We start from the raw sequence: 24,878 nt of genomic DNA on the forward strand, positions 1-24,878 counted from the left end.
CAAGACTAGGCCTGGGGTGGGCCGGGCAAGGGAAGACTCAGCCAGGCCCCCAGGGCTCTCCTTGCAAAGGCTGGTGATGTTAGGTGACATGCACCCAGCCCATGCTACACGGTCACTCATTCATCCTCATGACAGCTCTGGGAGGCTGGCACTGTTTGTTTCCTTACTTTACAGATGAGAGAACTGAGGCACAGAGAGGTTATGCACCCAGCTGAGAGCCACACAGCCAGGCCATCAGGCTTCAACCACTGGGTGGGAGCTGCCTCACAGTCCCCCTTGTCTCCTGCCAGTCCCTCTCCTGGCCGCAAACCAGCCCCAACCACAAATCCCGCCGGGTACGACCTGCTGGCCATGCTGCTCAGCATGCCCGCCTTGCAGGGGCAGACCCGCCTGTGGGCCACGCTGCTCAGTGTCCCCAGCGTGTCCGCCTTGCAGGGCAGACCCACCTGTGGGCCACGCTGCTCAGTGTCCCCAGCATGCCCGCCTTGCAGGGCTCACCCTTCTTCCCCAGCTCGATGCCACTTCACCTCTCCCTCCCCTCCACCACCCGAGGGCAGCTTCAAGCCCCAGGGTCACACTAGGGGCTCCTAGGCAGGACCAGATGCACCCGTCAAGTGAACACCCTCTTTACTCATTGCCCAGATGCTCCTGGGCCACCGAGATGAAGGGAAAGCCTGGTTCTGAGGCCTGAGACCCGGGGGCACTGTCAGGAACACCAAGAGCTAACACAGAGTTTCGTGACCACTTGACACACCAGGCAACACAGGAGCGAGACGAGAAACACCTCTGGGGCATGCGTTCTGGTCACGGCTCGACCCAGGGCCCTGGCTCCTTGGAGGGGGCTCCACCGCGGCCTCCACACAGCTGGGCCATGGGAACGTAGCGATGACCCCCAGTAACTCAACCTGGTTTCTAAATAGGGTCCCACAGAGAACAGCCAAAGCACTATCCGTGCACTTCCAACTAAGTTTCAGAACCACGCTACAAAACACCCACTCCACAGCCACCTGGGCCTCTGCTGCACCCTGGGGCCAAGCCCACTGCTGGCGGAGCAGCTTGAGGTCAAGCCCCTCCACGGCACGGGTGGGCAGGGTTCAGAGTGGCACTTAGGCAGGTGGATGAGGGGAGAACCTGGTCCTCTCAGGATGTCCCTGCAGACAGGCTGGACACAGCTGGGGACAGGAGGATGCTCGGGTGATTCTGGCCTCAAATAAAAGCCCCCACTCTGGCTGAGGGCAGGATTTGCCAGCCCTCAAGATCTGCATGTGTGAAATCACCAAGGAAAGTTCTCTCTGCTCCGGGCATCTGTGCCCTGCCTAACTCACCAGCGTGGCCTGACAGCATATGACCGGCACAAGAGAAGCTTAACTCAGACTCCCTCGGGGACCACAGCAACACTCCGAGAGCATCTGAGCAGCATGGCCCAGAGATCAGCTGTGGCCGGGGTCCTGCCACTCAGGCCCAGCGGCATGCAAACCCAAGGATCCCTCACCACCCACTCCAGGACGCATGGAGACCCCCCGACCTTTCAGCCATGGCCCTCCAGTGGGATTCCCAGTTTGCAGGTCGAGTGGATTACAGGATTCTCTTCTGAACCCCCGTGGCCCACCCTCCACATGCTCCTGACCCCCGTGGCCCGAGGCTCCACACACAGCAGCACCAGCATTTCTGACTGTGTCTGGGACCCCCGGTTGGGATCTATCAGAGCTTCCTGCAGAAATTGCAAGTGGAGACCCATGCACACCGGGGCCCCCAGGGTGCCCTGTAATCCCGACACAGATCCTGCCAAGGCTGCTGGGGTCAGGATGTGGCTCCCTCCCCGAGTTAGGGCATCATCTACTCATTTGTTCCAAACCTTTCTGGTCTCAAGAATGCAGAGCCAAGAAGGTCAGGGTCAGAGACCCCTCCCAGCGTCCTGTGGCCATGACCCTGCACAGGGGCCCGGGTCACAATCTGAAAAGGGGCCCGAGGCTAAACCAGCCCAGAGCCTCCCTCATGCCGTGGCCCCTAGACCTGGCCCTGCAGCCAACTGCCAGGTCTCCTGAGTGCCCTGCCAGGCTGCAGCCTTCAAACAACAGATGGTCCCCTGCACCCAGGCTCTGGCTCTTTCCAGGAGGAATGCAGAGACTGTTCCAGGATCCGGGCGTCCAACATTTCAAGGAAGGATAGGACCCTCCTGACTCCTGCTCCAAGCCCCAGAGTGCATAATCTGATTCCTCCACTAGAGGGCGCCCAGGTGATGGCGACAGCAACACAGGCCCAGGACTGGGGAAACTGAGGCAGGCAGGCTGGGGACAGTGAGGTGGAGGCAGCACTTGGAAGGTGCCCTAAATGCCCAGCTACAATGTAAATATCTGAGAGCCAAATTCAGATCTGGTCAGAGGCGTCTGATTTGGTGTATATTGGTAGGGGGAGGGGGAATCTCTGAATTTCAGTAAATTTTCTCCCTCTAGGCTCCACTCCTAAAATGTTCTGTTGACAATGGACCTGTCCTCCAAGGCCCAGGTCACATGGCACCGCCACCTCCTCAGGGAAGTCGTTCCTCCCCGCACCCCAGTGGATGGCCGCCCCGCACCCCCAGTCTACCCCACAGCAAGGGCAGCACCCCCACTGGCTCACTGGGGTCCTGGTGCAAGCCCCCTGCTCTCCACGGCCCCCAGCACAGCCCGACACCCACAGCAGCACTACATCCAGGGGATGAGCAGGGAGAATCTGAGACCGAAACCTCTGGGGACTTCGCAGTGTCCGAGTCCCTGTCTAGCTATAACTTGGAGGGGACCAGAGACTCCACTTCACGGAGACAGCTGGGAGAGAGGCAGGACCCAACCCATTTGCTTGAAGTTCTGAGTGAGCTGTGACCAGCACAGAGGTGACCCCGGTGGTAGTGGGGACTCTGTCCAGCTAGGCCAGCAGGGAACAGCTGCAGAGAGCACGCCAGCAGCCTGGGCTCTGCCAGATGCCTGCCAAGGCTGGTGCCCACAGCTGGCCTCCAGGAGGTTCTGTGTGTAGAGAGGTCTGAGCAGCAGCCATGGCCACGGGGAAGCAGACCTGGGGTTGGGAGGGGCTTCTGTGTGTAGAGAGGTCCGAGCAGCAGCCATGGCCACGGGGAAGTAGACCTGGGGTTGGGAGGGGCAGGTGCAGGGGACTGTGCCAGGCTATAAAGAAGAGAGGCCAACTCCTTCCCTGCGACCAGCTACAGAGCCTAGGTAGGAGTTTATTCAAACACCAAGGAAGTAAATTGTTTAGAAACTAACAGTTTGGCCAAATGGTTTTCTTTGGGGTTATTTAAACAAATAGCCAGCCCCACAACGTTGCCTGAAAGTGAAACCCTCCCCTCACCCAAGCCTCCTCCAGGCGGGCTCCTGACCTCTCCCCTTCCTCCCGGCATGCATGCAGGAGAGAAGGACGACATCCCTTCCGCGAGGCCAAGCTCAGGGCAGGAGCTTGGGGCAAGGGCCAGGCAGAGCACAGCTTCCTAGTAGGCAGCCTTGTCCTCAAAACAAAAAAGTGTCCCAAGAGATGGCCCGATGTCATGGACATGTCCAGCTCAGCACCATCCATCCCTGCTCACCTCTGTTCCTGACCACATGGACATGCAGGACCTGCGAGGGGCTGCTGTGACACACTGCCACCAACCAGGTGGCTTCTAACATCAGAAATGTATCCCCCCACCGCCCCCGCCAAGTCACGCACCCCCAACGTCAAAAGTCAAGATGTCTGCAGCGACAGACTCCCTCTGAAGACTCCAGGGGAGGATCCTTCCTGGCCTCTTCCAGCTTCTGGTGTTGCAGGAAATACTTGGAGTTCCTTGGCTTGTGGCCTCCATCACACTAAGCCCTGCTCTGCCTCCACGCAGCCTTCACCCCTGAGTGTCAGTGTCTGCTCTCCTGCTCTTATGAGGACACCAGCACCGTGGATATAGGCCCCCTACTCCAGGGTGACCTCATCCTCGCTTGATTACATCTGCCAAGACCCTGTTTCCAAACTAGGTCACATACACAGGTTCCTGGGGTTAGACCTTCAGCATATCTCCTTGAGGCACACAGTTCAACGTACCCAGCGGTGAACAGACCGTAACAGGAGCGCTTCAGCGGAAGGCCAGAGGCAAGTGTGCCAGGCAGAGGGGACGGCCTGGGCCACTGTAGGGAGGCTGGACAGAGGCTGGCCCGAACCTGTCGCCGGGGCTGATCTGAGTGTGGAGGCCTGGCACCCACTAGCGTTGGCGTTGCCCTGCCCGCTACAGTTCTCTTCTGAGGCCCCACTGTGTCCAGCTCCAAGCCCAGCCCTGTCCTCCAGGAAGCCTCATGCAAACAGCCCGCCGTGCGTGCAGCAGATCCCAACCACAAAAGCAAACAGACTGCCACTCTCACACAAAAGCCGGGAAGGAAACGCGCTCAAATGTCAACAGTGGTTATCGTCGGACGGGTCCTATCCTTCCTTCTAGCTGTCGGACAGAGGTCGGCAAGCACTCTGGGAAGGGCCAGAGAGCAAATATTTTCGGTGCTGCGGCCTGCACGGTCTCCTTCCCGCCTCCTCAGCTCTGCCGCAGCTGTGGGAAGGCAGTCTGCCTCAGTCAACACAGCTGGGAGCAAACAAAACTTCATTTATGGACACTGAAATGCGACTTTCGTGTCACTTCCCCATGTCCCAAAACATTATTCTCCCGATTTTCTTCTCAACCATGTAAATATGTAAAAAGCATTCCGAGCTCATGGCTTGTTCCAACTGGCCCCTCGGCCAAATGACCCTCATTCAAGAAGCGTGTGTGACTTTGTTTTTGAGATGGAGCTTCACTCTTATTGCCCAGGCTGGAGTGCAATGGCACAATCTCTTGCTCACTGCAAGCTCTGCCTCGCAGGTTCAAGCAATTCTCCTGCCTCAGCCTCCCGAGCAGCTGGGATTACAGGTGCCCACCACCACACCTGGCTAATTTTTTGTAGTTTTAGTAGAGATGGGGTTTCACCATGTTGGCCAGGCTGGTCTCGAACTCCTGACCTCAGGTGATCTGCCTGCCTCTGCCTCCCAATGTGCTGGGATTACAGGCCTAAGCCACCACGCCCAACCATGTGTGACTTTTATAATATCAGAAAGAAAATTACAATGGGGGAAGGAGGGGAGGTGGAGAAAAGGGGAAGAGGAGAGCAGGAGGAAGGAACTCTCTGGACTTGTCCCTTGATTTTTCTGTAAACTTACAAGCACTCTAACAAAATGAAGTCTATTAAGGTTGCTTAAAAAATTAAAAGGCATACAAGTCAATAGGGACAACACCAAAACCTGAGCAATAAATGAGCAAAGACTATAAACACAAATTAAGGGGAAAAAGAGCAGTCAGTAAACGTGGAAAACGGTAACTTCTCAGTCATCTGCAAATAGAAGGGAGCCGCCCAGAGTTGCTGGTGGGGTGGAAAGGCTTGTTGGACATTTAAGTGGGGGCATCTCCCGCTTCCAGAAGGGGCTGTAAAGCACCGCAGGCTTCCTGGTCAGCAGCCTGGGAGCCGCTGCCCCCAGCATTTCCTCTCTAAGAACACAGGCGGAAGCAGCAGTTGGAACGCATGGAGGTTCATGCATCCAGACACCACCATGGCTGCCTTAGGACAGCAAGACTCAAGGCCAAGAACCTGGAGACAACCAAAATGTCCCCAAATATTTTGGAATAAAATGTACTTATTTTATCTAAACAAGGGCATTCAACGTGATGGGTGATGACGCAGGCACGAAACAGCATGCTCTGGGGAAGAGTTAATGAGGCAGGAATTTGCACAAACGATAAATGAAAAAATATCAGACACATTACACACATAGTTTGAATGAATCTCCTAAAACGCAATTTATTTACTTATTTATTTAAATTTTTTTTTTTTTTTTTTTTTTTTTTTTTTGAGACAAGAGTCTCGCTCTGTTGCCAGGCTGGAGTGCAGTGGTATGATCTTGGCTCACTGCAACCTCTGCCTCCTGGGTTCAAGCGATTCTCCTGCTTCAGCCTCCTGAGTAGCTGGGATTACAGGCACCCACCACCACACCTGGCTAGTTTTTTATTTTTAGTAGAGATGGAGTTTTGCCATGTTGGCCAGGCTGGTCTTGAACTCCCAACCTTGAGTGATCCACACCCCGCCTCCAGCCTCCCAAAGTGCTCGGATTACAGGCGTGAGCCACTGCATCTGACCCTAAAAGTCGATTTTGATACGTAAACAGAAAAAAAGTGCACAAGACACATAGACACAGCTAACTCTGGGTGGCAAAATTATGGGTAATTTCTATTTTCTTCACTATATTTTATAATGTTTTCCTTGCTACAGTGAATGTATAAATGTTATTTTATAAGAGGAAAGAAAAAAGCCTCTGAAACAGGGGTGAATGGGTTTATCTTAGAGGCTCTCTGTCTCCAAGGCAGACGGGTTGGGATGCTGGGGACCAGGCCCTCTTCCTGGGGCAACGTGGGGGAACGAGCCACCTACGCCGCCACCGAATTGCCTCGGGGTGTGGGTACTGACACCCCAGGCTCATTCGGTTTCCAGGGTCTGAGATGTGTTGACGGGAAGAACGACAGGATATGAGCGGGATGGGGCGAAATAAGCCACCTGCAGCCCCGGGAACTATCTGGACAGCACATGGTCACCCAGTGGCCTGAGCCGCCCCTGCCAAGCCAGGAGAAGACCCTGCCAACAGGTCCCCAGTGTGCAGGAACTCAGAAGGTCATCACAGTTAATACCCTCCACACCCCAATGTGGGAAAATAGTTTTTTTTCCACAACAAACAAGATAATTTTTGTTATTTTGGCAAAAGGAGGCAGGGCAGCCTCGGACACCTCCATCCCACCTCATCACCCAGCCGCAGGGCCCCAGCCATCCCTGCAGACAGAGTGGATGACACAACCTTCCTGCACCAAACCAAGTGCAGCTCCCAGGCCACAGGCCACCCAGGAAAGGTCCATGCCCCCGGAGGCTCCCACCGCAGGCCTCCCGCCACAGCCGGCACCACCCCAGGACGGCTCTGTTCTCCCAGCTTCTTTTCACATGGGTGGCAGAAAACTGAGATCCGGGGAAAGCTGAGAATCAGCCTCTGCTGCCTGGATGCCCAACCCCAGCTCTGCTCCCAGCTCCAGGGCCTCCTTCTCAGGGGCCCTTACGGGAGGCAGAGGGCTTTAGCCATCTCCCGGGCCTGGGGCACGCGGGGTGAACAGGGTCACAGTGCAGGCCACTGTCCACTGTGCAGATCCCAAGGCCATAAACAGCCTGGCCGCAGTGGCTTTCCAGCTGGCATGAGGCCAGATTACTTTTGTTTTTTAGCAATTGATTAAGTTTCTCCGCTGCCCCCAGGGGTAAGGGGTGGGGCAAATGCTGCGACCACAGCCCAGCACCTTGACCTGAGAACCTGCGCCAAGTGACCATAGGGTCACTTTTGACAGAGCACAAGGGAAGTGGCTGGGCCCGATGCTGGTTCTGCTGGAACCTGAGGCCAGCTGCTGTCACCTGCACGGTGCCTGGGGTCTTCCAGCGATCACGGAGAGGCTCTGGTCCGCCAGGAGCAGCCGGCAGACACCGTGGCCTGCAGTCAGGGGCTCCGTCTGCTCAGCTCTAAAACAGGGAAGTCGCTGCTCTGCCTGGGGTCAGGGCAGCCAGAGCACCAAGTCAGAGACGGCCTCGGGAAGGGGCCTGCAGGCGGGTCCCTTCCTCCCCCATCCCCCGGTGCCAGCCAGCACCTCCTGTGGCCCCCCACTGCCTGCCTCTGCCTCCACGCCCCACCACAACCTCAGGCCCACCGCTGCGTGGCCACTCCCAGGCAGGCAGTGCCATCCGACAGGCTGTGTGCCTGCTCCCTCAGCAGACAGACCTGACTCCGGCTCCCAGCCCCATCTTGTCACTGAATGACCTTGAGTGAGCAAGGTGACCTGCTTCGCACATGTCAGACTCAAGAGGAAATGGGCCCCAGCAAGGTGGGATATGCCCGAGGCCAGGCCCCAGAGACATGGGATATGCCTGACATGGGATATGCCTGAGGCCAGGCCCCAGCGAGGTGGGATATGCCCAAGGCCAGGCCCCAGGACACAGACCCTCCTTGTGGGTGGTGGTGTTGTTTTTTGAGAGAGAGTCTTGCTCTGCTGCCCAGGCTGGAGTACAGTGGTATGATCTCGGCTCACTGCAACCTCTGCCTCTCAGATTCAAGCAATTCTCCTGCCTCAGCCTCCCGAGTAGTAGGGACTACAGGCGCCTGCTACCACACCCGGCTAATTTTTGTATTTTTAGTAGGGACGGGATTTCACCATGTTGGCCAGGCTGGTCTCGAACTCCTGACCTCAGGTGATCCACCCACCTCAGCCTCCCAAAGTGCTGGGATTACAGGCATGAGCGACCACACCAGCCCTCCCTGTGGTATTAAACACTTGCAGCCCCTTGCTGGGGACCCTGGTGAGGGAACACAGCCTCACAAGCGTAATGTGGCATTATTGGGCAAATGAAGCCTGGGCAGCCCTCTCATCTTTGCCTAAAACTGAAGAATTTAGGGGCGTGGATGTATAAAACAGTTGGTGACTTAAATGAAAAAGGCTACATTCCCCCCTTTAGGCAGGCGGCTCTACTCTTTAAAAGCCAGCACAGGGTGCCTTTCTGAACCCAGGCACGCAGTAGGTGTTCAATGAACAGCAGGGGTCACTTGTACTGCTGATGACACCCTGTCTGTGGCCCCTACAGCTGGTTCCGGCCTGAAGCACGGCTGCGCCTCTCTGCAAGGCCATCCCACTGTACCTAGAAACTCTGTGGAGGCAGCCTTGGGGACCGGCCAGGATGCCCAGGCCCAGATCCCATCTGTGCCCTTCCTCCATAGACCTCAGCGAGCTCTCAGCACTGCGTGCCTCAGGCCCATTTAAGAAGTAGGGCTGGCCAGGCATGGTGACTCACGCCTGTAATCCCAGCACTTTGGGAGGCCAAGGTGGGTGGATCACGAGATGGTCAGGAGATCGAGACCATCCTGGCTAATACGGTGAAACCCTGTCTGTACTAAAAATAGAAAAAATTAGCCAGGTGTGATGGCACACACCTATAGTCCCAGCTACTCAGGACGCTAAGGCAGGAGAATCGCTTGAGCTCAGGAGGCAGAGGTTGCAGTGAGCCAAGATCACGCCGCTGCACCCCAGCCTGGGTGACAGAGTAAGACTCTATCTCAAAAAAAAAAAAAAAAGAAGCAGGACTGGCCACGGATGACCCCTCACACAGGAGGCGTGCCCAGGTATAGGACTCAGGACCATAACAGCTGCACTAGTCCCCAAGAAACATTACTTCCGTCACCCACTCCGCCTCAGTGGTAGTAGCCAAAATAACAGATTAGAATGGAACCATGTGACAATACCACTGCCCCGAGTGACGGAAGACAGCTGACTATCAGTAGTCCACGCGGCCCCATCTAACACAAGTGCAGGGCGCTCTACAATTTATAAATCCTTTCCCAGACACCGTCCTTTCGACACTCCCAGGTCAGCAAGGCACACGGGGCCTGGATTTCACAGCCACACAGCAGAGGGCTGAGGCTGGAACTCAGATGTTCTGATTTCCATTCAATCACGTCCCCAGTTGGCCCCCGTTGGAGACGGGGGGCTTCTCTTGACAAAGTCGAGAAAGTCATTGCCAGCTCCACTGAAGACCAAAGAACCTCAGCTCTTAAACACTCTTGAAGGTGTTACTGAACTCTCCCAGCCTGTTTCCTGGGTCCTGGTGTTGGTCCCGTGGGACACAGGAAGAGGAAGAAGCCAGCTCTGCTCTAGGGAGTGCACCTGCCACACTCTCAGAGGGCTGGGCGTGGGCAGAGGAGCCATGTGCAGCAGCGGGGTCTGGATGGAGGGGTGCTGTGGCAGGGGGCAGGGGAAGGGTGCTCTGGGTGGCGGGCAGAGCACGAGCAGGGGCAGGGAGGTCCACACTCGGATGTGCGCAGGGAGAGGCAAACTGTGCATTTCCATTGCAATAGGCAGTAAAAGGTAGAAAAACAGAGTGGGGTCCAGGAAGGGAGTTGGAGACTTCTAGTGTCTCTCTGCAGGTGAGTGGTGGCCGATGTGTCAGCTCAGCACACCTGGGGCCCGGGGCTATGTCTTCTATCACTGACCTCACGGCACACGGAACTAGGCAGGGAGAGCAGAGGCACAGGGCACGGTCACTGAAACCAAACAAGGAGGCATCACCAAATGCAGAAAGGGCAAGGAGTGCCCACAGCCACACAGGGGCTTTTTCTGTGCAACATGGGGGTCCCACCAGGGCCTGCACCCTGCAAGCACAAAACTCGCCTCTGAAGATAAAGGGAAGCTGTTGGAGTTGCGGAGGTGGTCTGGGGTCAGCACAGGGCTGGGCTTATGCTGCAGTCACAAGGGAGACACGGAAGAGGCTGCAGGGTACAAAACCAGTGGCCGGAGTGACCACAGTCTAACAAGAGGTGCCATTCACCTGTGCCCCCGCCCCACAGTGACAGCGTTCTCTAGGAGTATGGTGCGCCCCTCCCCTCTTGCATCAGCCCTGAAAGTGAGTACTCAGGCCAAAAAGCAGAAGAGCACAGCTGCGTGGTTCTATTTCCATTTAGTTCTGGAACAGGCAACGCTAATCCACAGTGATAGAAGTCAGAAGAGTGGTGGAGGGGGCGGGGGTTGAGGACAGCAAAGGGGCACCGGGAGCTTTCCCAGTGGCGGAAATGTTCTCGTCTGGACCGGGTAGCAGTCATGCAGACATACGCAGCTGTCAAAGTTAATCCAAATGTACACGTTAAAATGTGTGCGTTTTATTGCCTGCAAGTTATACCTCAATTAAAAAAATAAAGTTAGCACTCAGGCTTCTTCCACAACTTCCTGAACCGTGCAAGCTGATTTTCTTGCTATTAAAAATTCACGGTCCATGGCTGAGAACAGCAGCTGCCTTCTGTTTGCAAAGTCAACGCCAATCACCGCCCGGCAGTGGCAGACTCGGCCCCTCAGGACCTCCTTTCTCTTTTCCCTTTGACCTACTTCCCTGATAAGTGACAGGACAGCCAGACTCTGGGAACAAGCGCCTGTTATTCGGCCCCGAGCTGAGCGGGCCCTGCTCCCTGGGCTAATCCGCCCGGACAGACGGATGGACGTGAGGGGCTTTGCCGTCGGCTCCAGCTGTCAGTCTGCCTGTCAGACTCCACAGTGGCCCGCTCTGTTCCTCCCGCCGCCCCCACTCCATCCCCGACTTCTTTTTGTTTCCTGTCTCTGACAGACGAACATCTGTTAAAACTCTGTCTGGGTGAGCTGTGGCCGGCGGCCCGCAAATCCCCAAGCCGCACCCCAGCCTCATCTGGGCGCTGCCGGGAGCCCTGCCTGGCCACCCTCTGGCATGGCCCCGAGAGCCGCCGGCCTGGGCATGTGTGGCCCAAGTGGCAGGGCGCATGCCGCTAAGCCCACTGCCCAAAGGCCCCCAAGCAGGAGGCATGTGCGGGTGACGAAAGTCAAAGCAACAGGGGCACGTTCCGCAGAGGAGAGGGCTAGAGGGGTGGCCATGAGGGACAGCAGCTTCCAAGGACAGTGGTGGCAACTCCCAAATAAGGCCCCACTCCTGCTGTTTTTAGCTCATTCCACATAATTGGAAAAACATGGCAGAAACCGAAGCCAGCTGCTGCCTCGGTCCTGGGGCTGTGTGGAGGGGGTGGGGAGGCCGGGAGGCCCAGGCTCTGCGCTCAACTGCCGGGGAGGAGAGTAACTCTGAGCTGCAGAGAGCAGAAGCGCAGCCGCCGTGGTCCCACCGAGCCCCGGCCACGCTGGGTGGCAGAGGGCTGCTCGCAGGACATACCTGCCCTGTCTCATGGGGGTCACTTCAGGAGGGGCGAGGGAGCCAGGACACAGACAGCCCAGGGCCGGCGGCCACCCTGCAGGTCAGAGGCCATGCAGACAGCGCCGCCCTGAAGGCACACAGCAGTGCAGGGACCCCCCACACATCCTCACGTCTTGGAGGCTGCCTGTGTGCCCCTGGGAACGCTGCTCCCCGTCCCTTGGGGTCCCGGCGTGACCACCCTCTCAGCCCCTTCCTTGGGGAAGGCACCCGACTCCCTCCACCTGGCTGGCTTTCATTTACTCAAAATCAGGAAAAAGCAGAATTCAAGACATCACAGAAATGTCTTTGCCTGTAACTCCATGAAAGATAAACGGTCAGACACCCTGGAGGGAGTCCTAGGGACCCTCGAGTCTCACCTGAGGCTCTGGCTTCAAACTCCGAGATGTTTCCGGCTGTGCCAGCGCTGCCCCCGACAACCTGCCACACACGGCCCTCCCTGGGGAACTCGCAGATCTGGCCCCACCTGCCCACCCCGTTCCTTCTCGTGGGCTGCGTGGGTTGGGGTGGTGCCGGGGACTCTGGATGTGTCATAAGAGTCTGAGTGTTTCTAACACAGCCAGGCCCTGACACCGCACCTCCTTGCCACCACAGTCCCGGGTGTGCCTGACACCGCACCTCCTCGCCACCACAGTCCCAGGTCTGCCTGACACCGCACCTCCTCGCCACCACAGTCCCGGGTCTGCCTGACACCGCACCTCCTCGCCACCACAGTCCCGGGTCTGCCTGACACCGCACCTCCTCCACCACAGTCCCGCGTCTGCCTGACACTGCATTTCCTCAACACCAGTCCTTGGCCGGCTCCCAACTACAAACCAAGTCATGTCCTCCATCCTGACTCCTCTCGGCCTAAACATCACTCCCAATGCCTCCCTCTGGAAGAGGCACAAGGCCCACCAGCACAGCCTCCTTCATTACTCGCATTTCCGCTAGCCCAGGGCCAGCTCTGGAGCCCTCACCATGGGGTCTCTATCCTTCACCCCCAGACACTGGACCTCACCAACCTATAGCCAGGAGGAGATCCCCGTGTGACCCCAGGGCCTCCTCTGCCCGACTCTGAATTTCATTGCTCAACGTGACACTTCGGAAGGCTCCCTGGGCACTGGCAGCCCTCCACGGGCACCGCTCCTTCCGGCCAGCTCTGACGTCCTGGCTGGCGAGGTGCCCTGCACGAGGCCTCTGCCCACTGGGACCTCAGAGCCGTGCTGTCAGCTGCAACAAGCAACAGAATTTCACGTTTCCTTCACGTTGCCCCTGGGTGAGCAGCTGCTATCTCCAGGTGGTTTTCGGTCGAGGCGAGGTGTCCCGTCAGCAGCCACACTGCACAGCTAATTCACGCCTGCCAGGTGCACAGCCACAACACCAACAGGTGCCTGCAGCCTGGAAAGCCACAGAGGAAAGGAGAACAGCGACTGTACTCAGGTGACAGGACTGTGGTCTTTTAACAAAACACTTTCCTTTAACATGATATTTTATGGCAAGGAATAAAACCTGAAGGGCAGGACATTTGGATACTAAAGCCCCAGGATGCCACGTGCGTGGTCTGCTTTGTGAAGTCTGAAGCCCATGCCCCATTCTGGCCCCGCTCACAAGTCCGTCTCTGATTCACCAACTTCAATGCCAGGCTATGCCTGTCCTCCAACCAGAACATGACTTCCTTAAGGACAAAGCCGTTTCTCACCCATCCCCATCTCCCTCTGGATTAAGAAATATGGAAAGATCTTCTAAAACCATCTCAAATTTGCAGAGAGCCACCTTGCTGACAAACCCTTGAAATGCTTCTGAGAAGAGTTTAGGTTTCTTCTCAACTCTAAAACCTCTAGAAAACTCTATCTCCCCTTTTCCACACCAGCTGCCCCTGGAACACTTCAGCTTCAAAAGGATCCAGGGCAGGGAGAAGGAGAAGCCAGAATCCACACCCAGCACCAGCCGGTTAATTAACGGGAAGCGGGTGGGGCCCATCTCCAGGCAGCCCTGAGGTCAGGCTGGGGAACCATGCTTACAAAAACAGTGAACTGAAACGCTCACATCCTCATGCAAAACCAGACTCCCGGTTGCATCTTTCTGTGTCGAGGAGCTTTTTTCTCCCTTTGACAGAACACCCTATACACAGCATCTGGAACCAAAGCAGCAAGATTCAGGCTCAGAGTAAAACAGTCCCTGCACTGGCTGCATGTGGATGTTCCCAGCCCAGAGTCCCACCCAAGCAGGGCGTCTAAATGACACAAAATGGTTTTCTCCTGCATGCCACTCACACTCCAACTGAGTTATGTGTAAAAGTGCCTCTCACGGCTGGGGGCAAAAACAGTTCCCACAAGACCAGAGAAAGGTGCCCCCTGACGGCTGAGTCTCCAGGGAGCGTGGAGCTGCGTGCTCAGCCCCCGCAGCCCTGATGGCTCTGGAATGGGAAAGCTTCCAACAGGAAGCACAGGGCTTTCTGCTAATCCAGCGGTCCAGCCCCACAGGTGTCTGTGGTGTCAGCTCCACGCCACAGAGCCCAGGGCTGGGGCCAGAGCCAACAGGCCTCCTGCCAGCCTGCAGGGGCCTCCTCCTCTGGGTAACCCAGCCGCCCGCTGTGAGCGCAGGCAGCCTCCTCTAATCACCACAGGGCCTGTCCCAACCCACCCCACCCACCCCTTGCAGGAAAATGAGCCCTAAGGACTCCCCAGGGCTGCTATGGGTCTGGACACGGAGACAGGATGTGACATTCACAGAAGGAGTGCAATGCCCTTGAAGGGCTCAGCCACGGGCAGCCAGTCCCCAGGGCTCAGAAGGCCCAGCTGTCAGAATCCTGGGAGCCAGCAAAGAGCCAGGGGCTCCACCTAAGTCTATGGCCCCTGCCTCTTCCGGTTGGGAAAGAAAGCAACACCCCTTTACCAGCTCCCAATGACAGCCCACTCCCCCGGGTGTGAGAGGATTCTGGGACGATGCAGGCAAACCTGGACCCTGAGCGAACCTGCCCCAGCTCTCACGGGCCTGGCACCAGCCACAGCACCTAAGATGCTGGTCATGGTGACAACATGACGGTGATAAGGGCATGGACAGTGGACAAGGCAGCTGGACACTGGGCACCCACTGCATGCCAGGCATCTGGCATGGCACCGTCCACCCCTGGATGAGCAGTGGCCCTTTGCAAGCCAGGGTAGCCTGGGCAAGTTATTTGGGGGTCTCCAAGCTTGTCCAGCTGTGCAACTTCACTGAGCCATGAGTCTGGGGTTTTATCAGGGCCCATCAGAGTTCCTGGAACTCTGACGCATGTGGGAGCCACACAGGGACCCTTAACAAAAGCTCCCTGGGCAACATGTTCTCTTGCCTCAGTCTCCCACAAAGCTGTGATTACAGGTGCACCACTGCCGCCCAGCTAAGTTTTGTATTTTTAGTAAAGACGGGGTTTCACCATGTTGGCCACCATGTTGGCCAGACTGGTCTTGAACTCCTGACCTCGAATGACCCTTCCACTGTTGAGGCAAGGCACCTGACAGGCACGACTGCACAATCTGCTTGCTGTGGGGGCTGTGTCCCTTCCCCATTCCTTGGACAAATGTCCACACCCAGCCTTGCTTTGACACCCCGAGAGCAGAGATGGTGACCACACCTGCTTCCTACATGTCCATTGTTCTCCAGGGCAGACATTCCCAACAGATGCAACACAGCATTTAGGCAGACATCACCAATCGATGGTGGCAACACACACCAGGCCCTGCGCCCTCTAACTCCAGTGGCCAGACCCCAAGCCAGCTCTCACCTGTCCACCCCCAACCCACAGCAGCGAGACTCAGAAATGGCAAAAACACAAAGAGAACAGACATGCCCCATAGCAGGAGGACGGTTAAAAGACATGTCTTGATAAGATATCATTCAGACAGGCCGGGCGTGGTGGCTCACGCCTGTAATCCCAGCACTTTGGGAGGCCAAGGCGGGCGAATTACGAGGTCAGGAGATCGAGACCATCCTGGCTAACACGGTGAAACCCCGGCTCTACTAAAATACAAAAAAAATTAGCCGGGCATGGTGGCGGGTGCCTGTAGTCCCAGCTACTCAGGAGGCTGAGGCAAGAGAATGGAGTGAACCCAGGAGGCGGAGCTTGCAGTGAGCTGAGATCACGCCACTGCACTCCAGCCTGGGAGACAGAGCGAGACTCCGCCTCAAAAAAAAAAAATCAAGATATAATTCAGGCATAGGCCAGGCACAGCGGCTCCTGCCTGTGATCCTAGAACTTCGGGAGGCTAAGGTAGGCAGATCACCTGAGGTTAGGAATTCGAGACCAGCCTAGCCAATGTGGTAAAACCCCGTCTCTACTAAACATACAAAAATTAGCCAGGCATGGTGGTGGGCGCCTGTAATCCCAGCTGCTTGGGAGGCTGAGGCAGGAGCATCACTTGAACCTGGGAGGTGGAAGCTACTGTGAGCCACTGCACTCCAACCTGGGTGACAGAACAAGACTCCGTCTCAAAAAAAAAAAAAAAAGATATCCTTCAGGCACTAAAACTCATGTCTTTGATACATATTTACCTCCTGCAATCACAAACGCTTCTGCAATGCATAAAGTGAAATAAATAGCAGGAAGCCTTATGGTTCAATCACACAGGCACACAGTCACATACAGAAAAAATGCAGGAAGGGCCAGGGAACAAAAAAGCAACAGAAGATGTGGAGACAGACACACTGAGAGAGTAAGAGACCACCTCCAGAACTCCCCTCAGCTTCGCAAACACACAGCGCAGGGCCCGTTACAGAATCTGTGGGGACTGCTGCAAAATGGGAGTGCAGAGAGCCCCTTACTCAAAAGGTAGGAATTTCAGGTCAACAACAACAGAGCTCACCTCATGTGACTACATAGGTCGCACAGCCCGGGAAGTCGGTCCCAACACCAACATGCTCCTGCCTCAGAGCCGCCGCACGTGCTGTTCCTTCTCGCCTTTCCCTCTTTTAGTCCTTCGGATCTCAGGCCTCCAGGGAGAAACTCCTGGCCTGCTGGTTCAGGCGGCCATGGCCCCAGTATAGGAGTCTCCAACTCAGCCCCTGCTGTGTCCCATACCCGACCCAGGTCTGTCCTGACTATGTCCATTTGTGTGCCGGCCTGCTGCCTCACACGGCCCCCACCACACATGCACCTCGGGGCAGGGGAACAGGCCCAACTCATTAACTGCTTTCTTCTCGGATATTTTCTGGAATATTTGTGGATATTGGGGAACGTATATGTGCCACCTTCCACCTTTTTCAGATTGGACAGGATGAGTTGTTTTTTTTTTTTTTTTTTTTTGAGACTGTCGCCCAGGCTGGAGTGCAGTGGTGTGATCTCGGCTCACTGCAAGCCCTGCCTCCTGGGTTCACTCCTGCCTTAGTCTCCCAAGTAGCTACGATCACAGGCCTGCGCCACTACTGCCTAGCTAATTTTTGTATTTTTAGTAGAGATGGGGTTTCACCATGTTGGCCAGGCTGGTCTTGAACTCTTGACCTCAAATGACCCACCTGCCTCGGACTCCCAAATTGTTGGGATTACAGGTGTGAGCCACTGCGCCTGGCCCAAGCTGCCTGTTCTAAACCTGTGCTGTGTTCCGGTGATTCTCTCTCCGCTCCGTCCCCTGGCCCTGCCTGTGGTGGCCGCTCTCTGCCATCATAAGCCTGTGTGTCCTCATTCTTTCCCTGTCCACCAGGACTTCGACCAACACTGCAGAACACAGGGTCCACCTCCACCACTGAGTTCAGCCTCTTCTCACCAACAGACAGACAGCAAGGAGAGAAAACAAACTCTGGGAAGGCCAAAGTTCCCGGGCAGCCGGCCGGCCAAGCATCCTTCTCTGCTGAGGCTTATGTAGCCGAGGCACCCCCTCCTTCAGGGAGCAGGCAGGGTCCTGGGGCAGTCTGTGAGGGAGACCAGGGCCTTGCTCCACCAGGGCCCAGGTATGGAGCAGCAGCAAACTCATGTCTCTGGGAGCCAGACCCCACCTGCTTGAACCTACTATGCCACCTGCTGTGGGTGACCCCAGGCCAGTGACTTGCCCTAGCCTCCTCTGTAAACAAGAGGCTCATCCAACCTGGTCAAACCTCCTCCCACTCAAGGGTCTCTAATCCACCCTTAATCTGCTTGGTCCAAACCCCGGTGTCACAAGGTCACTCACAAGGCAGCTCATCTGGACTCCTTCCCTGGGTCCAGTTTCTCTCTCAACATTGCCTTTGAGGCCGAGGTAAACGGTAAACAGCGAAGGGCCCAGAGGCGATGGAGGAGTGGGTGTCCAAGACACTCACCCTTTCTAATGCACCGACTCCCTCGTGGACTCGCTTGTGCCATCTCCCCACCCACCCAGCCCCAGAACCCCGAGTGTGAGCACCAGAGGCCCAGGATTCTGTCTGCACCGCGGGGTCCCCAGTGCCTCGGAGCAATGCTGGCATGCGGCAAGTGCTTGATAAACGCCTGCTGAACGAGCAAATGGATGGATGGATGGATGAACGAGCAAGCAAATGAATGACTAGGGTGCTGTCCAGAGCCGTGAGGACTAGGCCACCCAAGTCCCCATTTCTCAAATTCTCCTTCTCCCCACTTGGGAAACAAGATGCTCGGTGGGAGAGACTCTCCAACCATCCCCTGCAGTAGCCGGCACAGAGGACAGACCCTTTTAAGAAACAGCCATGTCTTCATTAAAGATGCTCTGCTCTCAGAAAGAGAAAGACAAATACGAACCTGGAAAGTCCTCACCAAGAGCAGGACCCCTGCCAGGGAGCAGAGAAAAGACCCATGTGCCACAGGCACCGCAACCACACACACACCCCGGCCACTGCACACAAGTACAGACCCTAGCCGGGGAGGGCAGAGGGACCAGGAAACTGTCCCTAGAGTCAGGACCCCCATGTGCTCAGACAGCAGTGGGAGCAAGGAGATTTCTCCACCCACTGGATACCAGGAGAGTCCTTCTAGGGGGCCCCACATCGAGACTCTGCCCCTTAGGACTCTCCCTGAGTGTGGAAGCCAGCCCACTTGGAAGCCCCTTGCCCTCCCGAGTGGGACACTGGCACAGGAAGCAGGCCCTGCCCCCACCACCTTCTGCAAGCTGGGCCCCATCACGCTACAGAAATGGGGAGGACTGGTACCAGGGATGGCGCTTTCCTGACACCTCTCGTTGCCCCCTCACTTGCCAGGCCCAGGGTCAGTCCCAGAGGCCAGACCGGCTACCCCAGGCCCAGAAGCATCCCCGAAGGCAAGCTGCATCCTGAACCTGTGTGATTTCCCAAAGGGCCCGCCCCGAACTGACACCTGGAAAGGAAGACTCTCAGCCACTGACCCAGAGGGGAAGAGCCATGTCCCACTGCAGCACAGTACCAGGAAGCACCAAGCGCCTGAGGACCAAGGCGGAGAGTGAAAAACTGGGAAAATATCTGGGGCAAAAAAAAATAAAACAGGATTGACCTCCTGGGCTCAAGCAATCCTCCCAACTCAGATTCCCGAGTAGCTGGGACCGCAGATTTGAATCGCCACACCCGCCAAGTGGATCATTTTGAACGGGTTTGCCGAGGTTCCTTCTGGGGCAACTGGCCGCAGCCCATTCCCGCCAGGTCTCGCCCCACCTGCCCCGTCCCGTCCCGTCCCGTCCTACTGGCTCACCTGCCTTACACGTCCTGCCGTTGTCCTGCAGCTGCACACCCGTGGGACAGGCGCATGTGTAGAAAGGCTCCCTTGGGGACAGCAGGCACAGGTGGGAGCAGCCGCCATTGTCCTCCTCACAGCGAGTGTGGACTGGGAAAACCAGGACAGAGTGAGAGAAGGTTCCAGAAGAAGACCGTCACTTGTTTCTGAATGAGTCGCATCCTGCCTCCTTGTCCCTCATGACAGCCCCCAGTGTGTCCCTCTGCCCAAATGCCAGCCTCAAGTGGCATCAGGGACCTCCCTGCGGGCACCATTCCACCTGCCTCACCGCTGGCCCCCTCCACATCAGGCCCTCAGCCCGGCCAGACGGCCTGCAATTTCCCCAAAACCAGCCGTGACCTTCCTGGCCACCCTCACACCCAGACGTGACCTGCCCGTGGAGTGGCATCCTCCCTACCTGCTCCCTCCCACCAAGCTCCTACGACTAGAAAACCCTCCCCAGTTCCTCAGGGCCCCGAAAGGACACTCCTCTGCAAAGGGTGCCCCCCATACTCCAATGGCAGAGGTCAGGACCTGCCTGTGTGGTAGTGACGGAAACCCCAGAGACAGTGGGCTCCTGGGCAAAAGGCTTGTCTTGTCTTTGTGCTATGTGTGGACCCAGCAGCTTCCACAGGAACACTGTCCCTCTTGCTGGGATGGCCAAGCTTGTCACTCTCCCAAACCCTCTGTGACCAACAGCAATTGAACAGAACTCAACAAATGCTTCCAGCACTTCATTCAAACCAGGGGAAAGCTGGGGTGTATCAGCCCCCAAAAATGGATATAACTGGAACAACAAACTCACCAAAACGAACCTCTCCCTCCCTCATGCTACCCCAAGTGTAAAAGGGTTTTGTGACCATGACTTTCTCACCAGGAAACAGCTCCAGAGAGCCCCACCCTCCTGTGTCCTGCTCTGGGACCAGCTGCCACCCCTAGGCCCCACCTTTCAATTCAAAGTCCAAACCTTCCATAATGGCTTCGCCAGAAATCTCCATCCCTGGTCCCTGTGGAGGTGGGTCACTGTCCCCAGAGCCACAGCCCCACTGTCACAAAAGCTGGTGAATTTCACCATCAGGGACCTCTGTCACAACCCTGCGTGGCCCCCAGGCTGAGAACTGCTGATTCTGAGCAGGTTATTCATTGATAAATAAGCAACTTGCAGGGCCAAGCATGGCGGCTCATACCTGGGACCCCAGCACTTTGGGAGGTCAAGGTGTGAGGACCACTGGAGCCCAGGAGTTTGAGACAAGCCTGGGCAACATGGCAAAATCTCATCTCTATTAAAAATACATACACGTGGCCGGGCGCGGTGGCTCACGCCTGTAATCCCAGCACTTTGGGAGGCCAAGGCGGGCGGATCACGAGGTCAGGAGATTGAGACCGTCCTGGCTAACACGGTGAAACTCTGTCTCTACTAAAAATACAAAAAATTAGCCAGGCGTGGTGGCGGGCGCCTATAGTCCCAGCTACTCAGGAGGCTGAGGCAGAAGAATGGCGTGAGCCCAGGAGGCGGAGCTTGCAGTGAGCCAAGATTGTACTACTGCACTCTAGCCTGGGTGACAGAGCGAGACTCCGTCTCAACAACAAAAAAAATACACATACATACATACATACATACATACATACATATATATATACACACACACACACACACACGTTTTAATATCCATATACACGCATACAACTTCTTCTGGGCCTTGAAAACAAGGCAAGCTTCCTTGGGAATCCCCTTGCCACTGCTGAACCTGAAACAGCCCCCACAAGCTCTGCAGAGGGGCCCTCTGCAGGCCCGTGCCCCCCAGCCAGCCACATACTCTGCACACATCTCCCTCCACTGCAGCAGGCACCCCTTTAGAGAGGGTGCCCCCCAGAGCATGCATTTCTGCAGGGAGGGGCCACCTGCCCCCCACCCCACTTACTCTCCCACCTCCCCATGCCACTGCCCCCCCATCCCCCTACCCCCGTCCCCCCACGCCCCCCATGCCCCAGCCCCCGCGGCCCAGCCGGCACTCACAGAAAGGCTGCCGCTCCTGGCTCAGCACCTGAATGTCCATGGGTGAGTAGAGGGCGCTCAGGATCTCCTTCCTCTTCCCCCCAGTGCGCTTGTTGCAGGCATGGATGGAGCGGGTCTGCCAGTCCGTCCAGTACAGAGTGTCCCCAGAGAGCGTCAGGGCGAAGGGGTGTGTCAGGCTGCCCTCCACCACCTTCTGCCTGCAGTCAGGGAGGTGGGGTAGGGGAGCCATCATGAGGGTCCCCTGACAGTCACTGCTGCTGACCCAATTACTTTCTTGTTTTTTTTTTGAGACAGAGTCTCAGTCTGTTGCCCAGGCTGGAGTGCAGTGATGCAATCTCAGCTCACTGCAACCTCCGCCTCCCGGGTTCAAGCAATTCTCCTGCCTCAGCCTCCCGAGTAGCTGGGATTACAGATGCCCACCAACACAACTGGCTGATTTTTGTACTTTTAGTAGAGACAGGGTTTCATTATGTTGGCAAGGCTGGTCTCGAACTCCTGACCTCAGGTGATCCACCCGCCTCACCCTCTCAAAGTGCTGGGATTACAGGCCTACGCCACTGCACCAGGCCTCTCATTTACTTTCCACCAGACAAATGAGGCCAGGTCAAGAGCCCCAGGAGTTGGTGCCATTGTACGTTTCTCCCAGAGTGCACAGGGCACGTCCCAAACCCAGTCTGTGACAGTGACACAGGGGGTCCCCCAGGTCAAGTGGCAAAGTCTCCCCCAGGGAAGAGGGGAGGAAGCCACACCTGGTGGAAAGGACAGCTCTTCTGCCCAAAGCTTTAACCTCTGAATACAAATCAGGCCGCGTGCACTCGCTCCTTCTTACAATGCTCATAATTTATACTTGCAGAGTAAATTAAACTTGGCATCAACACGAGAAACAGCTATTCTTTTCTAGGTGCTTACGGTGCCTAGCAAATGAGGACTCGGGTGTAATGAGATTATGGGCACTGGGAACAGGACCGTAATGTGACGCGGTCAGTAATGTTGTAGTTTTATTTGTTTAATGACCCTCGCCCAGTGACAGGCTCCCTGAGGGTGGGCCTGGGGGCAGAGGGTCCCCACCACGTCCCCAGCCCTCAGCACAGCTGCCAGGAGAGGGTGACACTTATGAAGCAGCACAGGGAAGATGGGAGCTGTGGGCTCTGCAGATCCACCGCCTCTTCTGTTCATTTTTGTTGATGCTGTTTTTTAAGAAAATTATTGAAGTAAAATTCACAGGATATAACATTTACATTTTTATTTACTTATTTTGTTTTGTTTTGTTTTTTTGAGATGGGGTCTCACTCTGCCACCCAGGTTGGAGTACAGTGGTGTGATCTCAGCTCACTGCAACCTCTGCCTCCCAGGTTCAAGCGATTCTCCCACCTCAGCCTCCAGAGTAGCTGGGATCACAGGCGTGCACCACCATGCCCAGCTAATTTTGGGGGGGGTATTTTTTTGGTAGAGATAGGGTTTCACCATGTTGCCCAGGCTTGTCTTGAACTCCTGAGCTCAGGCAATCCACCCGCCTGGGCCTCTCAAAGTGCTGGGATTACAGGTGAGAGCCGCTGCGCCCGGCCTAAATTTACCACTTGAAAGTAAATAATTAGTGTTACCTAGCACATTCGCAAGGCTGTGCAGCCTCCACTTCTGTCTAGTTCCGAAGCACTTCAATTGCCCCACAGGAAAACCCCAAACCCATCAGCAGTCACTCCCTAGTCCCCGTCCCCAGCCCCAGCAAACACTTTTGATGGATTTAACGACACACATTCTAAACATCTCACATAAACGGAATCACAATACGCAGCCTTTGATGTCTAGCTTCTTTGACTCAGCACCATCTTTTCGAGGTTCATCCATGCTGTAGCATGTCAGTGCTTCATCCCGTTTTAGGGGTGAACCGTGTTCCAGTGTACAGACAGAACACAATCTGTGCATTCACTCACCTGCCAGAGGACCTTTGTGTCAATTCCACCTTCGGCTGTTGTGCACAGTGCTGCTACGGACATTCCTGTCCATTCACATTTTGTGTGAATACCTGTTTCCGATTCTTAGAGTATACAGCTAGGAGCGGAATTGCTGGGTCATACGTAAATCAATGTTTACATCCTAAGGAATCACCAAACTGTTTTCTACAATGTCGCCTTTTTTGTTTGTTTTCTGAGACAGGGTCTTGCTCTGTCACCCAGGCTGGAGTGCAGTGGCGTGATCATGGCTCACTGCAGCCTCGATCTCCTAAGCTCAATCAATCCTCCCGCCTCAGCCTCCTGAGTAGCTGGACCACCACCACAGCCAGCTAATTTTTTAATTTTAATTTTTTTTTTTTTTTTTTTTTTTTTTGAGACGGAGTCTCGCTCTGTCACCCAGGCCAGAGTGCAGTGGCATGATCTCATCTCACTGCAAGTTCTGCCTCTCGGGTTCATGCCATTCTCCTGCCTCAGCCTCCTGAGTAGCTGGGACTACAGGCGCCCACCACCATGCCTGGGTAATTTTTTTGTATTTTTAGTAGAGGCAGGGTTTCACCATGTTACCCAGGATGGTCTGGAACTCCTGACCTCGTGATCCACCCGCCTCAGCTTCCCAAAGTGCTGGGATTACAGGTGTGAGCCACCATGCCTGGTCTTAATTTTAATTGTTTTAATTTAAATTTTTCTGTTTTTGTTTTTGTTTTTGAGATAGAGTTTTGCTCGTCACCCAGACTAGAGTGCAATGGCATGACCTCAGCTCACTGCAACCTTTGTCTCCTGGGTTCAAGCAGTTCTCCTGCCTCAGCCTCCCAAGTAGCTGGAATTACAGGTGCCCGCCACCATGCCCAGCTAATTTTTGTATTTTTAGTAGAGATGAGGTTTCACCATGTTGGCCAGGCTTGTCTCAAACTCCTGACCTCAGGTGATCCACCCACCTCGGCCTCTCAAAGTGTTGAGATTACAGGCGTGAGCCACCATGCCCAGCCCAATTTTTATTTTTAGTAGATGGGGTCTCGCTTTGTTGCCAGGTTGGTCTCGAACTCCTGGGCTCAAATGATCCTCTCACCTCAGCCTTCCAAAGGACTGGGATTATAGGTGTGAGCCATTGTGCCCAGCCATGTTGACATTTTTCAATGAGAGAAGCCAGAGGCCCATCACTCCCGGTTGCTCCCTGGGCCACACTCTGCCTCAGCCAGAAGCACTGAGGGAAGGTCAGCCTCAGTCCTTGCCACAGTCACAGATAAAGGGGCCTGCACAGGTCTGTGTGGCTCTAGAGCTCGTCCCCCCACACGTGACGCTTCCACGTGAATTGCCGCAGGTGCATCATGAAGAGCGATGGCCGCTGCAGAGGCAGAAGAATCCCGCGGGGAGGCAGGTAGGAGAGAGGCTGAGAACGGACCAGACCCTGGGGCTACAGACTCTACGTTCCAACCCTGGCTAGGACTAGCTGTGTGGCTTTGGGCAAATAC

At 55.8% G+C, this 24,878-nt stretch overlaps 1 protein-coding gene across 1 annotated transcript in view; it reads right to left on the reverse strand.

Moving 5' to 3' along the window:
- The window catches only part of LRP5 (LDL receptor related protein 5), a 137,334-nt gene that overhangs the window by 64,363 nt on the left and 48,093 nt on the right, over positions 1-24,878 (reverse strand). Inside the window, exons 4-5 of the mRNA XM_073010818.1 lie at positions 21,458-21,654; positions 19,420-19,551 (exon numbers count right to left, since the gene is read on the reverse strand). Coding sequence (XP_072866919.1) covers positions 19,420-19,551; positions 21,458-21,654 — 329 coding nt within the window. The remainder of the gene's footprint in view (positions 1-19,419; positions 19,552-21,457; positions 21,655-24,878) is intronic.

This window comes from Chlorocebus sabaeus, chromosome 1 (genome assembly GCF_047675955.1).
Source record: "Chlorocebus sabaeus isolate Y175 chromosome 1, mChlSab1.0.hap1, whole genome shotgun sequence".
Taxonomy (NCBI): domain Eukaryota; kingdom Metazoa; phylum Chordata; class Mammalia; order Primates; family Cercopithecidae; genus Chlorocebus; species Chlorocebus sabaeus.